The sequence below is a fragment of the Pecten maximus genome, chromosome 7, assembly GCF_902652985.1.
Source record: "Pecten maximus chromosome 7, xPecMax1.1, whole genome shotgun sequence".
In the NCBI taxonomy this organism is placed as follows: domain Eukaryota; kingdom Metazoa; phylum Mollusca; class Bivalvia; order Pectinida; family Pectinidae; genus Pecten; species Pecten maximus.
The window spans coordinates 44786807-44805538 of NC_047021.1; the positions used below are offsets into that span (position 1 = coordinate 44786807).

The following is an 18732-nucleotide window of genomic DNA, read 5'->3' on the forward strand; positions in this document are numbered from 1 at the left end:
GGAGTAAAACCCGACGTATTGGAGTAAAACCTGACGTATTGGAGTAAAACCTGGCTTTACCGACACTGTATGGGTCTGAGTCCACGTATTGGAGTAAAACCTGACGTATTGGAGTAAAACCTTACTTTACCGACACTGTATGGGTCTGAGTCCACGTATTGGAGTAAAACCTTACTTTACGGACACTGTATGGGTCTGAGTCCACGTATTGGAGTAAAACCTGGCTTTACCGACACTGTATGGGTCTGAGTCCACGTATTGGAGTAAAACCTGGCTTTACCGACACTGTATGGGTCTGAGTCCATGTATTGGAGTAAAACCTTACTTTACGGACACTGTATGGGTCTGAGTCCACGTATTGGAGTAAAACCTGACGTATTGGAGTAAAACCTGACGTATTGGAGTAAAACCTGACGTATTGGAGTAAAACCTGGCTTTACCGACACTGTATGGGTCTGAGTCCACGTATTGGAGTAAAACCTTACTTTACGGACACTGTATGGGTCTGAGTCCACGTATTGGAGTAAAACCTTACTTTACGGACACTGTATGGGTCTGAGTCCACGTATTGGAGTAAAACCTTACTTTACGGACACTGTATGGGTCTGAGTCCACGTATTGGAGTAAAACCTGGCTTTACCAACACTATCGTGGACTGAGTCAATGTGTCGGGGTAAAACTTGACTTTACCGACACTGTATCGGTCTGAGTCCACGTATTGGAGTAAAACCTGGCTTTACCGACACTATCGGGGACTGAGTCAACGTGTCGGGGTAAAACTTGACTTTACCGACACTGTATGGGTCTGAGTCCACGTATTGGAGTAAAACCTGACTTTACCAACACTGTATGGGTCTGAGTCCACGTATTGGAGTAAAACCTGGCTTTACGGACACTGTATGGGTCTGAGTCCACGTATTGGAGTAAAACCTGGCTTTACGGACACTGTATGGGTCTTAGTCCACGTATTGGAGTAAAACCTGGCTTTACGGACACTGTCGTGGACTGAGTCAATGTGTCGGAGTGAAACTTGACTTTACCGACACTGTAAGGGTCTGAGTCCACGTATTGGAGTAAAACCTGGCTTTACGGACACTGTCGTGGACTGTGTCAACGTGTCGGGGTAAAACTTGACTTTACCGACACTGTAAGGGTCTGAGTCCACGTATTGGAGTAAAACCTGGCTTTACCGACACTGTATGGGTCTGAGTCCACGTATTGGAGTAAAACTTGACTTTACCGACACTGTATGGGTCTGAGTCCACGTATTGGAGTAAAACCTGGCTTTACCGACACTGTATGGGTCTGAGTCCACGTATTGGAGTAAAACCTGGCTTTACCGACACGGTATTGAATGTTACAGGGTGTCTTTAAAGTCAATGGTTTATAAAATCAGGCTTCAGAGTGACTGCACTTTCAAAGTGCTGATGTGAACAATTCCAGTTTGTGTTTGTCTTGTTGCTGAGGTTTGCCAATATTGAATTGTCTAGGTACTTAGCAGTGCAAAAATATATTGATGTGCTGTTTCACATCAGCAGGAGTTGTTTGGTTGTAATAACACCATGCACACATACTAGAGGCACAGATGTTGTTCTTTCAATTAATTTGCAGGCGTACAAACAGCAGTCGTTAAGGTAACTTGTTCAATTTTGTTAATGAATATCCAAATATTTGCCAGATATTAACAATGAATATCCGAATACCAAATTGAGAGTATTGCTTGGTTACTAGAAAAATATCAACAGGACTCTGACCCTCTGGGATAAGAGGATTGAGGGGGACAATGTGAATCAGCCTGTCTTCTATGCAAATAAAATGATTTTGACTAAATGTGGCCTGTCTGTCATGCAGATAAAATGATTTTGACTAAATATGGCCTGTCTGCCTTGCAGATAAAATGATTTTGATTAAAGTGACCTGTCTGCCATGCATGCAGATAAAATGATTTTGACTAAATGTGACCTGTCTGCCATGCAGATAAACATATTTTGGCTAAATGTGGCCTAGAGTATTATTTGATAATTAAAACTCATTGCTTTAACAGAGGGTCTGCATGGTCTCTCTTACTTTAAGTGGTGAGTTGTTCAAATAGTTACAGATTTAATAGTATAGTTACAGATTTAATACTTACAGGTAAATCTTGAATATCCTTCTGACCATGTTTAGTCTGCAGCATCATTGGGTGAAGGGTTGTTATTGAGTTAAAAGGAGGGTCTGACTATCTTTTGGGCAGAGGCAGTGTGTTCGAAACTATGTGCAGAGGATCAAACAAATGTCTGGTAAAAATGGGTCCAATTAGGTCAAAAATACTTTCCATATTAATTGGAAGCTTCTGTTGAAACAGGGCAGGAAAACAAATTCGGACTCACTTTCAATCAAGTTATTATCATTATGTAGTTTCCACAAAATTTGGTCTCGAGCATTATAAACAGAAGGTTTGGGGAAAAGGTTTAAAGAAACAGAAGTAAATCTTTTAAATTGTCTTCCTCCATACAGAAATAGATTTTGATAATACGGTTTATGAAAAAGTCCTTTGGAATGAAATAGAGGTAAATCTTTTAGTATATACATATGAAGGCATTTAAACCAAAATTTGAGTGAACTTGGGATCTGACCCTCTCTGAGAGATGAAAAGAGATGTCGATGTTGAGTGACCTCATACGTTATGAATTGTCTTTCGAACCAAGAAAAATCAAAAAGTGTTCTCAGAATGAAAGTTTACCATCCCCTCCAGTTCTGTGAGGATGCTGTAGATACTAAAATTTGAAATTGCTTGTAATACAACAAGATTGTTCTGTCATGACTGCTGTAATGTCCATGTGAGCGAAGTTCAAGGTAATTACATATATATATATATGTACATATATAACTCGACCACTTGTTCAACATATACATATATCATTTTAATTAGAGTAAGTACAGACTGGTGATCTGTATATCAGAACACCAACATCAAAGACTACCAGCTTCTCGGCTTGTAATGTCATCAAAACATCTTCTCTTTTTGTTTTCGACAGTATTGGGTTGCCTTCCCATAACCAGGGATAATTTTCTATAGTATAAATGTGCATACATATTTAAAGCTCGTGAAGGTTGAAGTCAACTTCAGTGTTGTCAATAAAACAATGTTGTGTCAGTACTAATGTGGACACAGCTTTAGTATTTCACATGTGTGTTCCATTGTGACAAGACCATTGGTACTACAATTGCAGACCTGCTGACCTTGACAGCGACCTTTGACCTACTTTTTAAAAGCTAACTTTGTCAACAGTATGTTAACTGTATCAGATAGGGATTTTATATTTGATGTGTATGTTCCTTGTTAAAAAGCATTTTCATTGGTACTACATTTGCAGACCTGATGACCTTGACCATGACCTGTGACCTACTTTTTACAAGCTTACTATGGCAACAATATGTTAACAGTATCAGATAGGGCTTTCAATTTGACAATGTGTGTTCCATTGGTACTACAATTGAAGACCTGATGACCTTGACCGTGACCTGTGACCTACTTTCAAAAAACTAATCCCATATTTCAACCAACTTGGTGACCTATGTTTCCTCTCTCAACTCTTGTTACTGGTTGGGTTGAATGAATGCATTGGCCTGGTCGAACATCTGTTACACTCTCATACCTGTACACAAATAATTATCCTCTAATCAAAGATAGGAATGGAGTATTGTACTGCTTCCTTCCCTCAGTCTATCCGTCTGTCCGGACAAAAGCGCTAGTTCAAGTAGACAAATGAGAAGGTCAGATATCATTGTCACCGTTACTGGACATAACAACACTGTTCCTGTATAATGAACTGATCGTGGGCTTAGTATTGTATGTAATTCACATTCGAATAGCTAAGATAAACCCCTTAGAGAAAATTTTGTAACGTTTTCATGAGAGAGTATACGTATATAAATGTCAGACAGCCCTCACAGTCAAAATACAGAAATTGATTTCATATGCACGCACAAGGTACATACGAGATGTACATAGAAAAAATACGTCCATTATCAGCGAGATTGTTTTCTGAGATAATGAGCATTTTTAAGTCTGTTTCTAGAGGTTTAATGAATTTTGAAGATAGATGGAAAAAGTATAGATGTTGGACTTAGAGAAAAGTTTAAGCATGTCATAAAGAAGGGAATTGTGTTTGTGTACACTAGTCTTGTTAACAATTCAATTCAGTTTCTTTATTGACGTATTTCGGCCCATGGGGCAATAATTAAAGACTATGTTTTTATATATAAACAGGGAGTAGAAGAGCCAAAAGGACAGGTTGATGGGCATGATTATTGATATTACATGTATATATCTTTACAAGCTCATGTACACTCTTTAAATGAATATGTGTAAAGGAATTCATCATAGAAAACAAGTTTAATATATATATTGTTATGTTAAACACTGTACTAAGATTAGTAAGCCTTATACAAGAAGGCCAGCACTATTTTAACTAGACTGGAGTTGTTTTCAGGACTAACAGCCTTCTGAATAAACCTTAAACTAAAACCTTGATATTGTTATATCCATTATTAGCTCACAGGTTACTGGCCTCAAGGCCTCTTATTGGGGTATACACAATTGCCCATAAGAGGTCTAGGAGGAGGGATTAAACAGTAGTTTTAACGTTGAAATTCTTTGTATAAAGTATTTCCAAAGAGGACTGTTTCTTAAAAAAACATTCTATTAAAACAGAAAGTTGTTTCGGTAAATTTTGAGCAAATGTTTTTTACTCCGTAAGTTTACACCAGATTGAAGCGAAGTCAAATTGTGACATTGTGTAGGTGTCCAATGAAGGTGTAGGTGTGATTTATAGCTTAGTAGAGTCATTACGGTAATTTTCTAATGCAGTGTTCAGCCCCAGCTCTTCAGACAGTGGATAAGGAGATTAACTGTAATAATACCATTTAAAGTCACACTAAAGTACATTAATGGATTCTCTGTGTTGTGCCTGTACTCACATTACAATAATAATCTGTTGTGGGACCGTTATCAGGTGGTCAGCAACCCTCTACCTGCTCGATGGCCACTCTGTGTACATGTGTACACACGTATTATGTTATGACCAGGCCAGGCACATCTCAAAACCATTTCAACCTGATAACATTGAATTATACCTGGGGTCATCCCAAATCCATTTTAACCTGTGTACTGTGTTTTGATATCCCATAGTCTGTGAAGGGACCTGTTTGTTATGGTGTTGTCTGGTTGGGTGAGAGGTACCAACAATATCTGTCCAGAACGTAACATCATTGCTATTTCTCCGGTACTTGGTGAATGTTTATATTTATACAAGTCTGCCTTAGTGACAGCTTGGATGACAGGAATGGTCATACATTCACGAATAAATAATTATTTCCCAAACATTTAAATAGTACTGAATTGGTATTTGACTATGCAATATGTTATATCTGAATACACGGGAGCCGAATTGAATATTCAAACAATAGGCTACATATACAATGGCTTCCTTGAATCCAAGACAGTAGACCAATGAAATTAAATGTTGGTTAATGTTAATCTTGAGGTTGTGGATCATATGAAAATGTGTTATAAGCATGCACATCTGCTTAAGCTTGTTGAGTTTAAACAAATCTGTTGGGAGGGCTCTAAAATAATAGAACTGTGAATTGTGTATTATTGTGTTTTATATTCCATGTTCGTGTGAACAAAGCCAAGAAAATGTTGTCCATATCGTTACACAAATGGCCCTTGATTTGACCATTTCACCTTTGTTTTAAAGGGTCATGACCTATAATTTTTCATCCTGAGAGGTTGGCAACACTGATTCACCATTTGGACCTACCAGGCTTCTCGTTAATGAATTAATGTTCAATCAACGTTACCAGTTATTAGAAAGTGTATACATGTCGGACTTTGTAATATAAGCATTCTGGAAAATTGAAATCTTCAAGAGTGGATTGTTTATTTCATCCCAAGAGTGGATTGTTTATTTCATCCCAAGAGTGGATTGTTTATTTCATCCATTGATTGATTTTGCAAAATATTGATGACTTTTCCAATTTTTTCACCCGATCTGGCAAACTAGTGGGTGGGAATTTAGTCTGATGGCTGTGCTGATAGCATGTGGCCATGTCACCAATATTCATTTGAGTAAAGTTTAAAACAATTTGTGGGAATTAAATATTGCACCTAAGAAATATCTTTACACTCTGGTATTTTTAGCTCATCATCATCATTTATCAGATGGTGAGCTTTTTGTCACCTTTTGTCCTGTCAGCCTGTCCATAAACAGGTCTTGTAACCGCGCTGTTTCTGATAAACTACTGTATCGATCTTTCTCAAATTTTATATGTAGGTTCCCCACGGTCCCTAGCTGTGCATAATGAATTTGTCGACTGATTGGAAACAAAATGAACGACATAGCTGTCATTTTGATTTTGACAGTCAAAGTTATCGCTATATTTCTGAAGTTCTTAATGGATTTTTCTCAAATTTCACATGTAGGTTCTCCTTGGCCCCAGTCGTGTATATTCCATTTTGACACTGATTGGAAAGTAAGATTGCAAACAGGAGGCCATATTGAGTTTTATCAGTTTATCACTTTTCCTCGAAAGTTCTTCATGGATTTTTCGGGAATTTCATTTAGATTTCTCTTATGTTAGTTGAAGCTGATTTTAACATTTTTTTAAAAAAATTTCTTTATTTTTCAGCCTCCTTTTTTTTTTATTTCTTTATTTTTCAGACTTCTTTTTATTATTATTTCTTATATAACTCAGACTTCTTGATTGATCTTTCTCAGATTTCATATGTAGGCTCAGCTTGTTTTCAAATGATTAAGAGGAAGGAGAGAAAAGCAGAGATAGGATCACCATTGGATGGTGGATGTAAAGATCCCTCTGGGATCTCTTGTTGAAGTAATTGATATAACTACTAAATATGTTTAGTTATTAATGTGACAAAATTGGGTCAAATAGTACAACCTACGTACATTCCAAATGATGATGATGATGATGATGATGATGATTTTGATGACAAATTTTGCTATGTATTCATGTGAAATGGTATCTATGTACTGTTATGATGATGTGTTGTATTGAAAATCTTGAAAAAGAAAAGAAAGTACAAAAACCCCTGAAATACTCTATTAACATTGATCAAGGTTTATACCTAATTTTTCACCACTCCTGTACGTGGGAAGCCGTAAGCAGCTTTGCTAGCTTTGTCTAGTGCCCATTGTTGAAATTTGTTTTGCCGCCTTCAGATAAATCAGTTGCGTTAGATTGTCAATTACAGAGATATCAGCTTGTCCCATCTACTGTTGTCAACCCAGAGAACTTGAGGCTGAAGGCCTGATAACAAGTACAGAAGATATCATGACCTGCCTGGCACTATTTAACACCGTAATGGAGATAAATTAATATTGATTTGATGATATAAAGTGCTATTTTATGTTGCAGGTAAAGCCGGCAGAACACGTTATAGACCAGGGGGATGATGGAGACAACTTTTATGTTATAGACAGGTAATGTCCGCCCAACACTCTACCGTGTACATCTTCAGGGCCTGTGCCTCATCACAATTTGCATATCATTCACTGTTTATATTAACTGTAATTTAAAATTTACTGTATTTTTGTTTAATTTCATGGGGGCTGATATTCCACGGACTTGTCCTACTCCGACCTGTTTCGCGAGGATTAAATTCCGCGTAACCATATTTTGTAAAATTTCTGCAGTTAGCATTTCTATATATTTCTGAATATAAAAACATTTTTTCGGATATTTATTTTCGTGCTAAATTTAATCACCACAAATATTACCAGCTATTAAGGCACAGCGCTGTTTTTCACTGGTTTGAGAAGGGCCTTTTTGTCTCATTTTCGGAAGAAATTTGATGAATTGGGAAAGATTTTTTCATGACTAAACGTCAAAATTAAAGAATTTGGCTTAAATATGAAATAATTTAGGAATGGGGCCCATTACCGGCCCCAAAAAGCCCTCAGAAAAAGCCCTGAGGCAATATGCACAGTCTAAATTTAGTTAAAACTGGTAATGTTTAAGTTCATTTTATTCCGTGGACCTTTCGGTCTATGTGAAAGTATATATATATATAACATAGTAACACAATTGATGAAGAAAGACAACTTGATGACTCGTGCCCTGACCAGGCCTCGAACTCCCGATCTACGGCACCCAATCGCCTAGCCAGAAATACCCGCTGCATCACATATATATACATCATTACAATTAGTGATAATGTTGATATAGTGTTCTTACAACACGAGAGAGCAGGTGAAATGGTCAACATAGGTATACGTTAGATATCTGTTATCACATTCGTTATATTGAATATTGTTTCCTGCAACCTGACTCAGACTGCTAATAATCAATTATCAGGCTTGTTTAGTCTGTAACGACAATTCATGTTCTATAGATGTTTTCCTTACAGGGATATTCTGAGGCATTTTCTCCCTTTTTTTGCAGTGGAACATATGATATTTTTGTAAATGGCAACCTGGTTGGTAACTACGATAGTAAAGGAAGTTTTGGGGAGCTGGCTTTGATGTACAATATGCCTCGCGCTGCTACGATCGTGGCCACATCCGACGGGACGTTATGGGCAATGGTAGGTTGTAGGATAGGCTGTCGTGTAATTGTATGTAATTGTGCAGAAATAATTATCTCCCCTTAAACAGCTACGACTAGTGCCTTGAGGGAGAAATGCTAACCAGCCATTAAATGATGGTAATAGATCTGTGCCTACGGTCCTTAGAAAATGGGACACCGTTTACGGAGACTGTCATCAGTATTATTTCAAGGTGCGGATTTATTCAATTTCTATATTATGGATTGGTTCTTTTTTACCTTTTTATGGTTTTATAGGGGAAGCGATAATAGCCTTACAAAACAACTCTGAAAAGGTCTTGACAAAAATAGGTCAGGTAATTTTGGTCTTTTATTGTATAACATGCTTTTAACAGCTATGGTCATTTAAGGACAGCAACAAAATATATTGACGGATTTTGATATCAAATTCTTTGTCAAACCTGTCACAGAAAGGTGAATTGTGGTATTGCTAACTTCTTGGACTTATAAACTAACAAAACTACTCCATATGATGTCTCGTTATGTATGTTTAATTTTTTCAGACTGGTAAAAAAAAAGTTTGTTATCAGTTTCACAACCAGTGGTTTAGTAATCTGCTTTTCTGATGCAGAAATAACCAGTTTTTGTGCTCTCTTGCAAGTGAAAAATGTTGGTATAATTGTCTTGGGCAAGTAAAAATATATCGTGTTCAATTTCCTGAATTCCAGCTGGTAGATGGGATGACAATGCTTGTCTATACATTCTTTTTAGACAAGAGAATGGAGTACAAACTAAATCTAGACCCAGAATTTAAGGAAAAGATTGGATTGATAACATTATGATGTTGTGAATCGATTGAAATTGCAAATACATGTACTGATTAGGAGTTTACCATTATGCATGTATTGTAATGTAGAAAGTTGAATTTTAAGTTGAATGAATTAAAGGGGTATGTTTTATCACAAAATTAAAAAAAATTGGTTTTGTTATTTCAGGATAGAACCACATTTAGAAGAATAGTTTTAAAGAATGCTTTCAACAAGCGGAAAATGTACGAAGCACTGTTGGAACATGTGCCAATGCTCAAGACTCTTGAAGTAAGTTTGTAATTTGGATGTTTTCAGTTAAGGATGTGATTACCTCTGGTGCAAGAACAAATGAGATAGAACTACATTATGTATATATATATATATATATATGTGTGTATCTATTATTTCACTTAAGCCAAAGAGCCATCGGGTCTTCATGTATGGGCTGAAGCTTCTTGTTGGGGTTTAAAAATAATAGCTCAACACAGCTCAAATTTAAAATTTGTAAAAAAAAAAAAAAAAAAAAATGTGGGTGTGTGTGAGCCTAAGAACTAGATATTTGACTATTTGGTCTGTGTTCAAGGTCAGAGTTGGTAAGTTAATGTAATGCTCAAACAACAGCTTCTGTAAGTCATATTAAACAGCAGCTAGCAGTATGGAAAAATATGATCTCAATGTAATACACAGGCAGACATTGGTCAGATTGACTATACATGTATCCCTCCCTCGACATACTGTACAAGTTTAGAGGAGGGGGAAAGGGTATGTATGGGAATCGTTCTTAAGGTAACTAGTTATTGTATTCGGACTCTGGTAAACAGTCGTGTAAGTTTCCATTAACAACCCACCCCCTACAGGCCAGGTACATTTAAATTTGACCTGTTGTGTTAACCACCCAGCAATTATTTGAACAAATATGGTATATTGTTACATGATATTGTTTTTTCATGGTCTTGGTTACATAAGCTATAAATAGACCCTGCAGGTAGATATCTATTGAAAAATTAAAATCTTTCCTACCTGTGCGTATATATGTCATGGCACAGTTTTGTCAGTATGTTTTCTGTAATTGAAGAAAACCTCATTAAGTCAGGTCGGGGATTACATACACACACAGAAAGTTTTCTATAGATTTCACTGAATGGTCTATTCATGTATCTCACAGATAGCGATCTTTCACATTATCATGTGTAAGGTTTTCATGACACAGATAGCAGACTGGGCTCGGAATCGATTCTCCTCTTCCCGAGGGTTTGATTAAGCTCAAGTATTGAAATAATTGAAACTTTCATTCATGCTGGTGATCATGAACAGCCATGTGGGCTGTGGTCATTGAAAATGGGACATTTACCTTAACGCTCTTTCCTTTCTTGTGGCGATAATAAAAATTGTGACAAAGATGAGGACTGTCGACTGAGACGGTATAGATGTTCGTACTTGTAATTATAATCTGTTGGCTAGAGATTGGAAGGTAGAAAACAGGAATACAGGTATAGATTTATCTGTAAAAGTTTAGTACTGTATTTATTCTCAAATAAACTCCCTCCCTTAGTGTAAAAGTTTAGTACTGTATTTATTCTCAAATAAACTCCCTCTCCAAATGTAAAAGTTTACTACTGTCTTTATATTGAAACAAGCCCCCTCCCCTTGTGTAAAAGTTTATATTAGTACTTTATTTATTCTCAAATAAGCTACCTTCTCTAGTGTAAAAGTTCAGTACTGTATTTATTCTCAAATACGCTCCCTCATCAGTGTAAAAATTAAGTTCTGTATTTATTCTCAAATAGGCCCTCACCCCTAGTGTAAAGGTTCAGTACCGTATTAATCCTTTAGTAAACTCCTCCTTTTGTCAAAGTTTAGTATGAAAGTTTGGGGAGGGCTTATTTATGAATCAATTTTAAAAGTGGTATGTGATTTTCCAAAAATAAGGGGACTTATTTGTGGGCTGGGGCTTATTTGCTGATACATACGGTATATAAGTTAGAGCAGAATGATCTCTGGTGACCTTACCATATTGATCACAGGTGAGTCCCTCAATGGACCGCCAGGTAATAATTACAGGTGAAAAGTTTATCACATCCACGATGTGGTACATAATTTACTCAATGTATCTAAGGTAGAATCCTGATGGGATACCTATTGATCAAATGACATTTGTTGGCGGCGTTCACCCTACAACCATCAAATTGTGGAAAGTTCATGGTTCATCTGTTTGTAAACAATACTCTTCACTACTCGAGCAAAGTCAAGTGGTGTTGACACCCAATAGTAACTGATACACACATTACATGTTCTGTGTATATATCGTATTTCAGCAGGTGTGTTTTATATTTAATTTTCAGTTATAATTTTACCTTGGAGGGGTTAAGTGTCAATATACAGAGGGAAATACATCGTTTTTCATGTATCGACATTTCAAAACGTGAGAGAAAATATTACAACTGCAGCAAATGTTTTGTGAATGGAAAGGGCAATTTGTATATTTGACAAATTCATATAACAGATATTGCTAGCTTAAATCTTAAATCATGTATTTGCTTGTTCTGTCAACCGAGAAATCCAATCACTTGGATGCCCTATTCAGGAATTCTTTTCGACCTTAAAATAGGCAAATTTTTATGCCCTTTAAATTAAATAGTGATCATTTATTTATCCCGCAGTATTTGGTAAATCTTTGTCAATTTTCATAGGTATACATTTCTCTTCGTTCCTGTGCTAGAGGTTTGTATGTCCAATTATGGGACTACTCAGAAAAGTCAAAATACTTAAAATCAAATATTTTATCAACCAATATATCACAAGAACAGATAATGAAGAGGAAATTAGGCAAGAAAAGTAGAAAAAATATCAGAGATACCTCAGGGATCTCTTTTGCTAATTGGTTCATGTGGTTTAAAATATTACTCATCATTTCTCAGGAAAAAAGCCCAGTAAATCAACTATAATTACCTTTATTGAAAGCTGAAAAAAAAAAAACACCAAATAATTGGAGACAGTAAGATTGAGAAAGGCAAACTGTTTCCAATTCTCCCATTGTGACTTTCTTGTCATGATTTGTTTTGTTTCAAACCTTAAAACTGAACCAAATCGATATGCGTAATTCCTGACTTGTGATTTGCAGTGTCATGATATTCTGGTCATGATCGGCAAAAATCTATTAATATTTGAAAAAACTTTATAGGTGTTGACGATTGATTATAAAACTTCATAATTAATCAGTGTTAGAAAATTTGCATTATAGCACAGTGAGGGTTGTTGTACCTAGTATGAGGAGAATACAGCACTTGGTAGCAATACTGTATACAAAATAGACCTAACAACTCGGGTTCAGAGGTGTCAGTAACACATGGTGTGTCTAGGTTGAATATTACACTTATATAATATAATTACTGAACTATGATCAACTATCTGGCAATTGACATGGTCATTTACTAGTGTTTAACATTAGTTTATGATAGCATTAAGGAAATCTCGTTACAAAAGCAATGGTTACAACTGTCAATGATTTACTCCTGTGAGTTCAAATAGATGACCTTGACTTTCATTTGGGTCAAATAGGCTAAAATATTAAAAGAACTTCTTCTCAATAACCAAGAGGCCCAGGGACTTGGTATTGGGCCTGTGGCATGCTGGCGTGAAGGGTTATCAAGTTTGTTCAAATGAATGACCTTGACCTACCGTATGTCAAAGGGTCATGGGTCAAATAGGTTTAAATCTTCAAACGACTTCTCCTCAACAACCAAGAAGCCCAGGGACTTGGTATTAGGCCTTCCAAGTTTGTTCAAATGAATGACCTTGACCTACATTCAAGGTCATTGGAGTGAAATAGGCTTAAATATGTAAACAATAATTTTTACGATGACCAAGAGTCTCCGAGACCCCGATATTAGGCCAATAGTATGCTGGAATGAAGGACCATATGCTGGAATGAAGGACCAGATAGTTTATTGACATGAATATAACTAGCCCACTCTGATATTTGAATGAAGTGGTAATCAGCATAGTATCTGTAGAAATGACCTCAATCAACTTCAAAGTTGCTGTAGAGCCAAGTGAGCGATACAGGCCAATTGGGTCTCTTGTTATTTGCATATTTAGCTACATCGAACATAATTCAGAGGCTATACCTGTAGCTGACCAGTAAGTTACCTGTAGTTGTCCAATAAGTTACCTGTAGTTGTCCAATAAGTTACCTGTAGCTGTCCAATAAGTTACCTGTAGTTGTCCAATAAAGTTACCTGTAGTTGTCCAATAAAGTTACCTGTAGTTGTCCAATAAAGTTACCTGTAGTTGTCCAATAAGTTACCTGTAGTTGTCCAATAAGTTACCTGTAGCTGTCCAATAAGTTACCTGTAGCTGTCCAATAAGTTACTTATCTGTTTTTGGTAAAGGTCAAGATGACTATTGCTATTTATAGAAAATCTTTATCAGCACTCTAGCGACTTCACTTTTACCCTGATTCCAATCAAACTTCATATATTGGTCAGGTATGAGTATACCCCAAACAAGTTCATGTTTCAGACTGCCAAGGTCAAGGACAAGGTCACTCTTACTATTTATGGAATATATTTTGTCATGCAAGTTGTAGTGACTTCATTTTTAATCATATTTTGATATAATGTTCAAGTACGACAATAACTCCAATGAGTTGGCATCAGGGCTTATTAATTGCAGGATATCATCAGGTATGCAAGGTGATATTTATTATCACCTGCAATGCCTTGTATCCTTTACAAAAGGAAATAAGAAGCATGAAACTTTAACTTGATATATTTATATTTTAGTTGATTTAAAATTTGTGTGGTTACATTAGGAAATTTCCGATGGGTTCTTTTGTTGATAGTTAAAATAAATCACAAAGCATCAAGCCCAATTATTTTACAAATTCTCATTATAATTGTCCATTAAATACCTTCTTGCTGGCATTTTCTGAACATTGTATTCAAATCTTGGCTACATTATATTGTACATATGTTAATTAATGTAAATAAATCACAGATGAATATGAATAAGTTGGAAGTTGTAATTACATTTTATATTAAAATTATGCAGTTCCACAAACCTGAATACTTTAAATACAGTGTAATTTATTACCATCTTATTGAGTAAATTTACATGGGAAACTTATGGTTTGAAATTAAATAACACCAAAATGGTCATTTGCAACTGATCAATGTACTGATTATCTGATAGGTAACACTACCCCATTCAAACCAATTATACAGAACTCATTTATCTTACAGCCCTGTAATGGATGCAACTACTGAAGGATGAAATTTCTTTATCCTTCCTAATTTCGTGGAAAAGATAGGCTTGAATGTAAACATTGAAGTCTTTGCTAACAGCTATATGTGACTTGACATATTAGGGTGGAATATCAGTGTAATTTAGTTTTAAATATAACAGCAGTTTTATAATTTGGCTTTTTTTTTCATTTCAGTCATACGAAAGAATGAATGTAGCAGATGCCTTGCAGTCCCGATCATTTACTGACGGAGAGGTTATCATAACACAGGTAAGCTTCGATCTGATAAAAAATAGATAAATTGATTTTTTTATACCTTAAAGGTATCAGAGTCAAAGTTGTCAAGGGGCCGCGGTGGCCGAGTGGTTAAGGTGTCCCAATACTTGATCACTAGCCCTCCACCTCTGGGTTGCGAGTTCAAAACCTACGTGGGGCAGTTGCCAGGTACTGACCGTAGGCTGGTGGTTTTTCTCCGGGTACTCCGGCTTTCCTCCACCTCCAAAACCTGGCACGTCCTTAAATGACCCTGACTGTTAATAGGACGTTAAAACAAAATAAACCAAAATTGTCAAAATTTAAGCATGAAGAACAAGATCTCAACCAGGCAGCATCTTGGATTTGAAAGTTAAGGGTGTATTTTGACTAGAGCTGTGATAGTTACAAAACTTCTGCCCTGGTATTTCTCAACCTGACCTGTTTCCAGTTACCTGTGAACATACAGAATTCAAAACATTAGTTACTTCTTACATTTTGTATTAACCATTATTTTAGCTCACATGGCACAAAGTGAAGGTCTGAGGGTGACGGGGCCAAAAAGTAAAAAATTCATTTGTGAATTTCTTCACTCACCTTCTCCCACCTGCAACGACCTTGATCTGTTTTCAAGGTCACAGGGGTCAAATATCTTGAGAAAATGTCAATTCTGAACCAGGATTGACATTTTCTCAAGTTCCTGAAGACCCAGAAACCTGATACCTTGCCAGCAGGTACCTTTGACAGAATGGTATAAACTTTTTTCATATAGATGACCTTGACATATTTTCTAGATCACAGGGATCCAACATGTTAAACACTCTCAAGATATTTTCTCAAGTTCGAGCAGGCCTAGATCTGATGGGAGATATTTTGCCGGAAAGAACCGAGGACATGGTGGTGTAGTTTCCTCATTGAAATGACCTTGACCTATTTAAGAATTGACTCCTTCCATTGTATGAACTCCAGTGTATAAGCTAGTGAACATCAGTGCATCTTGTGTGTGTCTGTATCAAAATATCAACATGTTTGTATTATACTTTAAAGGGTCTAACAGACCAAGATGATCTCGGAAGCATGGATAGGTTTGCAGAACTCTCGTTATAAGGCTTAAACATTATAAGGCTAAAATTATGCTGTATGATTCTTTTTCACTGTATGAATTTGAAAGGCTATGTATCTCGACATATCATTAAACAGGTGTGCCATCTTTACACCCCTCATAACCACCGTCTTAATATTTCAAGTTAAACCTAGTTCATTATAACCTAATATAATGATTGCTGAAATACCAAGGGTTTGATGACAGGTCATCTGGAGCCTGAGGTAGCTTTTACACATTGCTAGTATTTTCCAATTTGACGTCGATGGATTTGTCTCTGTTACAGGGTGATGAAGCAGACTGTATGTATTTTATTGAGGAAGGAAATGTTAGAGTGACAGTCAAAAACAAGGTATGTATAACCACATTTTATACCATAATTATCCTGAAATAAGCCCTCTTCTCTAGTGGATATAGCTTAGTATTAAAGTTTGGGGAGGGCTTATTAAATAAGCTCACTGGGAGTTGTTTCAGGGGAGCTTTTGCTATAATGTTATAAGCCCCCAGTGTGGGTGTCGGTGTCAGAGGCATCCGTAGACAGCTAGGTTTAAGTTCTAATGAGAATACACTTTAGGTTTTCGACATGCGTGTTCCTTGAGACAAGACCTTTCCACCGGTACTTCATTTGCAGGGAGGCTGTCCTTAAAATACCTTCGCTGTTGATAGGACATTAAACAAATAAAATAAAACCAAACCAAACATTTGCATAGTTGCTGACCTTGACCGTGACCTTGAACCTTTGCCACAGTATGTTAACTGTGTGAGATAGGGCTTCAATATCTGACATGTGTGTTCCTTGTGACAAGGCATAAATTGACAGACCTGTTGACCTTGACCATGACCTTTGACCTTCTGCTAAAAAATAATTCTGAAATTTCAACCCACTCAGCAAGCTATGTTGTCTTCCTACAAGTCTTGTTACCTATGAGATCAAATATAAAATCAATTTTGGAAGCTAAATTATTTTGATAAGTGTTTAGATATAGAGTATAATATTATCTGCATACATACAACAGAGCTTTTTCTGGGAGCTTTTTGGGGCCGTTAATGGGCCCCATTACCAATTGAAATCATTTCATATTTAAACCAAATTCCCAAAATTTGCAGTTTACTCCTGAAAAAATCTTTCTCAAAATACCAATTTTCTTCCCAAAATGAGACAAAAGGGCTCTTTCCCAACCCAGTGAGAGAAAGCCCTGTACAAATGTGACAGATATAAAATTGATACAATATTGGTTAACTTGGTGACAGTTGAACCCTTTCATGGATTTGTAGGGCTGTGACCAAATATAAACTACAGGTTGGTGACCCTGGCTCAGTTATGCTATATATATATGTTAAACACTGGAAAACAAGCCAGAGGTATGCTGGGAAATGGTGTAGATTTGATTAAAATCAAAACAAGTATAGTGCCAGAACATACCACGTTGGTTAGGCCATTCTGAATATAGGGAGTACTATTTAGATGACAGATGTTTTCTTGTTATGACATTCAACAGCTGTCTGTCTCTATGGGAAGTGTGTTGTATTGACTTAGTACTGATGTGGTAGTAGTTTGAAATATCTGCTTTACCCTTGATTTCAGAGTGATCCGGATTGTGAAGAATTAGAAGTGAAAAGATACGAAAAGGGTGGTTACTTTGGAGGTAAGAAACAAATATTTCAACATAATTATTAGATTTAGAAAAAAAAAAATTCACAAATTTTCAAGTTATGCTTCATTTTGTCATTGTTAATTTTACCATTGTTGTATATAACGGGACATAAACCATCTATGCTCTCCATTATCTGAGTGTTTTGGGGGGTTTAAACAGAGATTCAGAATTCTTTAATCAAAATTTTTGGTGACATTTCTGAAGATTTTGAGCACTAGCCGTCAATGACTCAAATATCCAAATTGACTTTAAATTGTGTTCACACTTTCAAAAAATAATGTCCTTTGACATATACAGCATGTTTTTTGCTCATTCAGTAAGAAAAGTGGAACTTCTGACACATTTTCATTGTCATCAACTGTAAGAAGTTTAACACTTTTTCAGAAAACTATAAAAGTCATAATGTATGCAGTCCATATTGTATATTAAACTATTATGACTTAGATAACGTGTATTATATTTTGTGGTTTGTTTTCATGTGTTACAGAACTGGCATTAGTTACACACAAACCAAGAGCAGCTACAGCATACTCAATAGGCAGTACAAAATGTGCAGGTAAGACTACAACATACTCAATAGGCAGTACAAAATGTGCAGGTAAGACTACATCATACTTAATAGGCAGTACAAAATGTGCAGGTAAGACTAAATCATACTCAATAGGCAGTACAAAATGTGCAAGTTATACTACAGCTTACTCAATAGGCAGTACAAAATGTGCAAGTTATACTACAGCTTACTCAATAGGCAGTACAAAATGTGCAGGTAAGACTACTGCATACTTAATAGGCAGTACAAAATGTGCAGGTAAGACTAAATCATACTCAATAGGCAGTACAAAATGTGCAAGTTATACTACAGCTTACTCAATAGGCAGTACAAAATGTGCAGGTAAGACTATATCATACTTAATAGGCAGTACAAAATGTGCAGGTAAGACTACATCATACTCAATAGGCAGTACAAAATGTGCAGGTAAGACTAAATCATACTCAATAGGCAGTACAAAATGTGCAAGTTATACTACAGCTTACTTAATAGGCAGTACAAAATGTGCAGGTAAGACTACTGCATACTCAATAAGCAGTACTAAATGTGCAGGTAATAATACATTTTCT

At 36.3% G+C, this 18732-nt stretch overlaps 1 protein-coding gene across 5 annotated transcripts in view; it reads left to right on the forward strand.

Moving 5' to 3' along the window:
* Positions 1-18732, forward strand: part of LOC117330959 (cAMP-dependent protein kinase type II regulatory subunit-like) — a 51138-nt gene that overhangs the window by 22746 nt on the left and 9660 nt on the right. For all 5 annotated transcript variants that reach the window (XR_004533427.1, XR_004533426.1, XM_033889539.1 and 2 more), the window contains exons 6-12: positions 7423-7487; positions 8449-8590; positions 9546-9647; positions 14800-14874; positions 16245-16310; positions 17544-17604; positions 18101-18169. Coding sequence is in view for 3 of the 5 variants with exons in the window: in XM_033889539.1 (XP_033745430.1) it covers positions 7423-7487; positions 8449-8590; positions 9546-9647; positions 14800-14874; positions 16245-16310; positions 17544-17604; positions 18101-18169 (580 nt within the window). In the remaining 2 variants the exon portion in view is untranslated. The remainder of the gene's footprint in view (positions 1-7422; positions 7488-8448; positions 8591-9545; positions 9648-14799; positions 14875-16244; positions 16311-17543; positions 17605-18100; positions 18170-18732) is intronic.